The following is a 9,261-nucleotide window of genomic DNA, read 5'->3' on the forward strand; positions in this document are numbered from 1 at the left end:
CTGTGCACGGGCTTTGTCTAGTTGTGGCCAGCGGAGGCTACTCTTTGTTGTGGTGTGCAGGCTTTTCATTGCGATGGCTTCTCTTGTTGCGGAGCACAGGCTCTAGGTGCACAGGCTTCAGTAGCTGTGGCTCATGGGCTCTAGAGCACAGGCTCAGTAATTGTGGCACATGGGCTTAGTTGCTCTGTGGCATGTGGGATCTTCCCAGACCATGTCGTCTGCATTGGCAGGTGGATTTTTAATCACTCTGCCACCAGCGAAATCCCTCCTGTGAGGTTTTGATATAGCAGTCTGTATAGGTACAAGGTTGTTTTAACTTTCTAGTTTCTTTCCCATCTAGAGAAGTTCCTTTAGCATTTGTTGCAGAGCTGGTCTGGTGGTGCTGAGTTCTCTTAGCTTTTGCTTGTCTGTAAAGTTTCTTTTTTTTTTTTTAAATTGGGATATAGTTGTTTTACAGGGTTGTTTGTTTCTTCTCTACAGTGAAGTGGAGTTTCCTGTGCTATACAACAGGTTCTCATTAGTTATCTATTTTATACATTAGTGTATATATGTTAGTCCCAATCTCCCAATTCATCCCACCTGCCCTTTCCCCTCTTGATGTCCATATGTTTGTTCTCTACCTCTGTGTTTCTGTTTCTGCCTTACAAACTGGTTCATCTGTGACATTTTTGTAGATTCCACAAATATACATTAATTTACAATGTGTGTTTTTCTCCTTCTGACTTACTTCACTCTGTATGACAGTGTCTAGGTCCGTCCACGTCTCTACAGATGACCCAATTTCATTCATTTTTATGGCTGAGTAATATTCCATTGTATATATGTACCACATCTTCTTTATCCATTCATCTGTCAATGAATATTTAGGTTGCTTCCATGACGTGGCTGTTGTAAATAGTGCTGCAGTGAACATATTGGGGTGTGTAAAGCCTTTGATTTCTCCATCAAATCTGAATGAGCGGCTTGCTGGGTAGAGTATTCTTGGTCGTAGGTTCTTCCCTTTCATCACTCTAAATACAGTATATTGTGCTACTTCCTTCTGGCTTGCAGAGTTTCTGCTGAGAAATCAGCTGATAACCTTATGGGAGTTCCCGTGTATGTTATTTGTTGTTTTTCACTTGTTACTTTTAATATTTTTTCTTTGTCTTTAGTATTTGTCAGTTTCATTACTAGGAGTCTTGGCATGTTCCTCCTTGGGTTTATGTGCCTGGGACTCTTTGTGCTTCCTGGACTTGGATGACTGTGTGAAGTTTTCAGCTATTATCTCCTCAAATATTTTCTCAGGTCCTTTCTCTCTTCTCCTTTTGGGACCCCTATAATGGGAATGTTGGTGCATTTAAAAGATCTCTTAGACTGTCTACATTTCTTTTCATTCTATTTTCTTTATTCTGTTCTGTGGCAATGATTTCCACCATTCTGTCTTTCAGGTCACTTATCTGTTCTTCTGACTCACTTATTGTACTATTGATTCCTTCAAATGTATTTTTCATTTCAGTTATCATATTGTTCATCTCTGTTTGTTCTTAATTCTTCTAGGTCTTTGTGAAACATTTCTTGCATCTTCTTAATCCTTGCCTCTATTCTTTTTCCAAGATCTTGGATCATCTTCACTGTCGTTATTCTGAATTCTTTTTCTAGTAGCTTGGCTATCTCCACTCCACTTAATTTTTCTTCTGGGGTTTCATTTTGTTCCTTCATCTGGGACATATTCCTCTGCCTTCTCGTTTTGACTAAATTTCTGTGAATGCAGTTTCCATCCACAGGCTGCAGGATTGTAGTTCTTGCTTCCGTTGCCTGCCCTCTGGTGGATGAGGCTGTCTAAGAGGCCTGTGCAGGGTTCCTGATGGGAGGGACTGGTTCCCAGTGGTGGGGAGCTGGATCTTGTCCCTCTGGTGGGCAGGGCTGTGCTCAGGGAGACTTTAAGCCACTTGTGTGCTGATGGGAAGGGCTGTGTTCCCGTGCCATTGGTTATTTGGCCTGAGGTGATCCAGCACTGGAGCCTACAGGCTGTTTGGTGGTAATGGTGGCCTTTGGGAGGGCTCATGCCAATGAGTAGTTCCAAGAACTGCTGCTGCTAGTGTCTTTGTCCCCACACTGAGCCACAGACACCCCCTGCCTCCCCAGGAGACCCTCCAATGCTAGCAGGTAGGTCTGACCCAGTCTATTCTGGGGTCACTGCTTTTTTCCTCTGGGTCCTGGTACCCTCAAGACTTTATGCATGCCCTCCAAGAGTGGAGTTCTGTTTTCCCCAGACCTGTGGAAGTCCTGTGATCAACCCCATTGGCCTTCAAAGCCAGATTCTCTGGGGACTCCTCCCATTGCTGGACGCCCAGGCTGGAAAGCCTGACTTGGGGCTCAGAATTTTCACTCCTGTGGGATAACTTCTGTGGTATAATTATTTTCCAGTTTGTGGGTCACCCATCTGGTGGGTATGGGGTTTGATTTTATCACGATTGCGCCCCCTCCTCCCATCTTATTGTGGCTTCTTTGTCTTTGGATGTAGGGTATCATTTTTAGTAGATTCCTGTGTTTTTTTGTTGATGGTTATTCTACAGTAGTGATTTTGGTATTTTTGTAAGAAGGGGGCGAACTCACATCCTTCCACTCTGCCATCTTGAGCTAATCTGAACTAAGTGGGTTTAGATAGAAAGGAGTGAAAATGTCATTATGTGCAGATGAAATGTCCTCTACCAAGAAATTTTATACACAAGAAGATTAAACCTATTAGAATGAAAAAGATCATGCAACAGATAGCTCTTCACTTGTAAATACTTTGTAATTTTCATTTTGATTTCTTCTCTAACATGTTAATGTATTTTAAAACGTTTTCAGCTTCCATATATATGGATTCTTTCTGCAGTTATCTCTTTGCTATTGATTTTAAATATTATCGATTGTAGTCATTGAATATGTTATATATGACGATTTTTTATTTGTGAATTTGCCTAGTTTTCCATTATGCCCTGTAATAAGTTTAATTTTTATTAATATTTTGTGTGTGTTTGAGGAGAAAATAGCAATCCAAATTTGCTGGGCTCAAAATTCTATATATATCTATTAGAAAGAACTTAATCATTTTACTCATCTTCAATAATTTTATTTATAATCTGCTTGATCAGTTAGTTTCTGGGAGAGGTATGTTAAGCTCCTTTAGGATGTTTTGTGTATTTATTTCTTAAATTTTTATCCATTTTGCTGCATACAGTTCAAAGCAATATAGTCACATAATATTTAATAATTCTAACATTTTCTTTAAAAATTGTTCCATTTTCCAGTATTGAATTTTTTTTTTTTTTTTTTTTTTTGGCCGTGCCTCATGCATGCAGGATCCTAGCTCCCCAGTCAGGGATTGAACCCGCGCATTGCGCGGAGTCCTAACCACTGGACCGCCAGGGAAGTCCTAAATGTTCCTTTTTGATGCTGTTTGCCTTGAATTCTGTTTTGTCCATTAAAAATATTGTTATGTATTGATCCTCCTGCCCCCACCAGTTTTGTGTGTGTGTGTGTGTGTGTGTGTAGTGTATCATTTTTTGTAACCTCTGCCTTCAATCTTGTGTTTTCATTCTTTTTTTTAAGTGCATTTTTTGTAAGTAATATATAACTGGATTTCTAAAAATGTCAGTCAGAAAATCTTTATTAGTTAATAGATGAGTTCAGCAGTTACTGAGATTGTTGATATGTTTGTATGTATTTCCACCACTCAAAACACTGATTGAGAAAAACCCAATCAAGTAGAAGCTGAGAAAGAAGAGAGAAAATAGTCAAAATAAAACTGAGGTTCAGGGCTTCCCTGGTGGTGCAGTGGTTGAGAGTCCACCTGCTGATGCAGGGGATATGGGTTCGTGCCTCAGTCCAGGAGGATCCCACATGCTGCGGAGCGGCTGGGCCCATGAGCCATGGCCGCTGAGCCTGCGCGTCTGGAGCCTGTGCTCCACAGCAGGAGAGGCCACAGCAGTGAGAGGCCCGCGTACCGCAAAAAAAACCCAAACCCTCCCCCAAAAAAACTGAGGTTCAAAGTAATCCTTTTAATATCAACATTGTAGATATAATTTCATTTTATTTTAGCGTTTTAAGTTGCTGATGAAGTCTTTTTTCTAATCCTCATCCCTTTGTCTTTTCACTCTTTTTGCTTTTGAGATTTTCTTTTTATCCTTAATATCCTAAGGCTTTACTATTAGTTGATGAAGAGTGGGCTGGCTTTGTTTTGTTGTGGTTATTTTTAAATTTTATTTATTTACTTATTTTGGCTGTGCCTCATGGCTTATAGGGTCTTAGGTCCCTGACCAGGGATCGAACTTCAGCCCACAACAGTGAAATCAATGAATCTTAAGCACTGGATCACCAGGGAATTCCTGTTGTGGTTATTTTTTATTGTGCTCTTTCAGTCTGAGGAATCATGTATTTTTATATATTATTCATTAATTATTGATTAGTTATTGCCCTTCCTCCATTCTCTTTATCCTGTAATTCTGAAACCCCTAATAGACCTGTTTTGGATCTAGCTTTCATAATATGCCTTTTCTTTCATTTATCCCATCTGTTTGTGCATCATTCTAGTGGAATCCTCATGTTGTGTTTCTTGTGTACTACTTTGGTCTTAAGCTGTGTTAGTCATTATTCAGCTATTCCACTGAATTTAATTTGGGTTTTGTTGATGGTGATGGTTGTTAATTAATTTCAGCAATCACATTCTTCTTTCCTAAAGACTTTGCTACACACAGGTAACGTGGCATCAGTTTCTGTTTACCACTATGGAATCCTGTCTAATTTTTTCATAGCTAACTTTTTAATTTCTGGTGTATATAAAATGTTCTTTTTTGTTTTCAAGAGCAGTGTTACATTTATTAGTATTTTTGTAATGATTCTATGTAATAACATAATTTATTGTGGTGGTTAATAGCATAGACTCTGGAGGCAGAGGGCTGAGGCTCAAAGCCAAGTTCTGCCTCTTTGACAAGCTATTCAAACTCCCTGTATTCCATTATCCTTACTTTGATCATAATACTAATACTTATGTCATAGGATTTTTTGAGGATTAAAGGAGGTAATAAATGTCAAAATACGTGGCATATACCAAGCCCTCAGTAAATATTAGCTGCTATTAGTTGTAGTAGTGGTGGTAGTACTATATTAGTTATCATTATGCAATTGTATGTTTTGTGGAGATTTTCCCATGCTTTTGTAATCTGCCATGCCATCCCAGCCATGCCTTATATTACTTTTTAAAATTGAAAATGGGATCTAACAGACTTAAATAACTTATGGCTGCTCTTTCTTTTCTACAGATTGATCCTGAGTTAGAAAAAAAACTGAAAATGAATAAAGTGTCATTGGAGTCCGAGTATGAGGTACAGTATGCTAATGTAGCAATCTTCCTAGTCAGTGACTGGTTCTATCTGCTTTAAGGTAAATTCAAATTATTATCAGTACAGGAAAAAAATATTTACCTTAAATATATGTTATTGGAACAACTATGTAGTCGTTTGGAAAGAAAATAAAGATGGATCTATATTTCATATACTGTTTCATATCCATATTCTAGATGGATCAAGAATTTAAAAATAAGAAACAAAAGGTAAAAGTACTAGGAGTAAACAATGAAGATTCTTTTTAGTGGTCTTGAGTCAGAAAACCCTATTTAAATATAGAAAACCCAGAAGCTTTAAAAGTAAAGATTGCAGAATTCATACATAAAAATTCAAAAGTTCAAAAGTTCAACCTAAAAAAAATAGTGTATATAAAGTTACTAGTTAAATGTGAAATTCTAAAAATATTTTTTATCTTAACACGATGAATTAATTTATTTAAATATGAAGAGCAAATCAGTATGGAAAATTTCAACAACTCACTTGATCAGTAGGAACATGGGCAGAGCATGTAATGAGTTCAGAGACAAGGAAATAAATATCATTTTTAAACAGATAAAGAGATGCTCAACTTATAATAGGAATGTTAATTAAAATTATAGCGAGGTATCATTTTCCACCTATCTTATTAACGAAATCAAAGAGCTTAATAGCATGTTTTATTATAGGATGTGGAGAGAGAGGGTGTTCTCCATCTCTGATCATATTTGCCCATTTCTTTTCATGTTTGGTCATTTTTGATTGAAAGGTGGACATTGTGAACAATATACATTGAAGAGATGTGTGTAGAGTGTTGATTCTCATTTTAGCATTTCAATCATTGGCTGATCATTTTGAGCTTGATTTTATGCTTCATAAGGGAGGATCTGTAGAAAGGTTTTGATGTTTCCTAAACCCCTCAAACTGTGGCATTCAGTCTCCAAATTGTTCACCCAGAGGATCTCGTCAGAGCTTAAGACTAGACCACTTTTTTGTTGTTGTTGTTTGTTTTTGTTTTATTGTTGTTGTTTTTTAGTTTAGTTTGGGACTGGACCACTTTTGCATGAAGTTGTTCTGCCAACCTTGCATCCCATTTAAGAATTATTCTCAAATTCTCTTGAGCATATAGGTCTTATGTTATCTGAGTGAAGGCCATTATTCTTTCCTAAAACCTTTTTATAACTTTGTATCATTTCATAACTATACGTGAAAATAATTTACTCTGTTCTTGACACTAAATTAGTAGAATTTTGTTCATCTATGTAGATTTAGTAAACTCCTGGTAAAACTGTAAGTGAAATTTAGAGAATGGTTCATTTACTATTTCCCCATTATCTTGTCAAAACCTCTAATTTGCTACTTCTCAGTATATAGCTATGGAGGGTTTGTCTGGGAGTGGACGTTCCTTAAAGTTCTTTTAGAAGCCGTAGAGTTTGAGAGCTGAAGAAATTATATAGACCATTTGGTCTAGCCTTTTCATTATTACTTTTGAGAGAATTAGTGCCCAGATAGCTCAAATCACTAGCCCAGGGTTATATAGCTGGTTAGTAAAACAGTAGTGCTTAGTATCCAAGTGTCAAGGTAAATTGGTATCATTTTCCCTGTCTCTGAATAAAAGCTGTCCTGTGTTCTCTGTGTTTCTTTTTCTATCTTGTGCACTTAATTATTCCAGAATAACCAAAGCAGATATATGAAAGTTACTGTCAGAGTGGTGTCAGAAGGGTAAAGAAAGGTTTATGTTCTTCCCTTTTTTCCTATTTTCATTCCTGTGCTTGAGAGACACTTCACACTAACTAAAGATATGGTGATCCAAACTGTGGTTGAAGCTAGTTTTTATTGCCCCAAAAGAGCTTTGCTTATGGCAGCTATGGGGAATATCTTTTCATTCTTAAGCCCAGGCTCATTTCTTAGGTGCAGAACAAATCATCTTGGTCTCTATTCCTTCTAGCAGACTCTAGATTCTCCACTTTTGTTCTCTTCATTTACTGCCATCACCCATGTTAACCCATGCTAGTCATTATTATGCTGGATTAGCGTTCGGACCTGGAGTTTTGTTCTCCCAGCTTCTTCCCTTTCTTTGTGCTCTCAAAAATAAAACATGTACATTATTCAAGAAACGCAAGTTAAAACTACAATGAGGTACCACCTCACAGAGGTCAGAATGGCCATCATTAAAAAAATCTACAAATAACAAATGCTGAAGAGGGTTTAGGGAAAAGATAACCCTTGTACACTGTTGGTGGGAATGTAAATTGGTGTAGCCACTATGGAAGACAGTATGGAGGTTCCACAAAAAACTAAAAATAGAGTTGCCATATGATCCAGCAATCCTGAGCATATATCTGGAGAAAACTATAATTCTAAAAGATACATGCACCCCTATGTCATAGCAGCAGTATTCACAATAGCCAAGACATGGAAACAACCTAAATGTCCATCAACAGATGAATAGATAAAGAAGATGTGGTGCATATTAATATATACAATGGAATACTACTCAGTCATGAAAAAGAATGAAATAATGCCATTTGCAGCAACATGGATGGACCTAGAGATTATCATACTAAGTGAAGTAAATCAGAAAGAGGAAGACAAATACCATATGATATCACTTATTATGGTATCTAAAATATGATGCAAATGAACACATCTACAAAACAGAAACAGACTCACAGACATAGAGAACAGACTTGTGGCTGCCAAGGGGGAGCATGGGGGAGGGATGGATTGGGAGTTTTTGATTAGCAGATGCAAACTATTATATATAGAATGGATAAACAACCAGGTCCTACTGTATAGCACAGGGAGCTATAGTATTTTGTGATAAATCATAATGGAAAAGAATATGAAAAAGAATGTGTGTGTGTGTATATACATATATATGTATAACCGAATCACTTTGCTGTATAGCAGAAATTAACACAACATTGTAAATAAGCTATAATTTAATAAAATAAATTTTTTAAAAATATAGAATTTTTCTGTTTTAATAGTTTAATTCTGATGAGGGGAAAGATAGGCAGTAACATCAATAGGAAGTAAGAAAAATTTTAAGTCCTAAGAAATATGACATTTCTTTAATTATTAAGCTTGATATGCAGTTATTTATTAGAATTATAAGTGAGGGCCTATTGAATTCTTTCTACTCATTTATTCATTCATTCACTGAGGTCCTAATCGAACCCACAGGGCTCCTATACTAATATTTATCCTCTAATATTTGTGGCTCTATAGAAAATAAAAGACTCCACTTTTGATGACTGGAAGAATATTCGAGGACCCAGGCCTTGGGAAGATCCTGACCTCCTCCAAGGACAAAATCCAGAAATCCGTAACACTAAGACAACTTGACTATGCTGATTCTTTTTTTTTTTTTAAATAAAAATGTTATCAACTGGAATTCCCACCACATACTCCTGTACATTGGAAAGAAAATTACAGACCTGCAGAAGCCTGGATGGGAGTAATTTGATGATAAGTACTCTTGATAAAAAGTTAAGTACAGGTTTCTATACTTCCCAACTCTTTTATTTGCAAATGAAAGTAACAATGTTGACCACATATATTTTTTACTGCTCAATAAAAATGTGAATACTGCCACTTAAACAGTGTCATTTATTCTACTCCCAGGTACCCACCCATATTTCTTTTCCCCTAGCCAGTAGGGCAATCTGATTCCTAATGAGAATAATAGGTCTGGATCCAAATTTTCACAGTAACATCAAGCAGGATTTTATGTCAGACCTATGTGGAAAATAATGTTGATCAGTCTGGTAAGAGCCTTGGTTTTATTTGTAATACCTCACATGTCAGGCTAATCAGTCTCCAAAGCATCACCTGATGATGGTGTTGATACCATTAAAATGCGTTAAGATAGTTTTATTGCTCCAAGTTAAAGCAAAAATCATGAGGTCAT

General features: G+C 36.9%; 1 protein-coding gene across 1 annotated transcript in view; it reads left to right on the forward strand.

The window, feature by feature from the left end:
• The window catches only part of COX16 (cytochrome c oxidase assembly factor COX16), a 33,837-nt gene extending 24,886 nt beyond the window's left edge, over window positions 1-8,951 (forward strand). The window contains 2 exon segments of the mRNA XM_067731936.1: window positions 5,286-5,348; window positions 8,580-8,951. Coding sequence (XP_067588037.1) covers window positions 5,286-5,348; window positions 8,580-8,696 — 180 coding nt within the window. The 3' untranslated portion in view covers window positions 8,697-8,951.
• Window positions 8,952-9,261: the final 310 nt, after the last annotated feature.

This window comes from Pseudorca crassidens, chromosome 1 (assembly GCF_039906515.1).
Source record: "Pseudorca crassidens isolate mPseCra1 chromosome 1, mPseCra1.hap1, whole genome shotgun sequence".
In the NCBI taxonomy this organism is placed as follows: Eukaryota; Metazoa; Chordata; class Mammalia; order Artiodactyla; family Delphinidae; genus Pseudorca; species Pseudorca crassidens.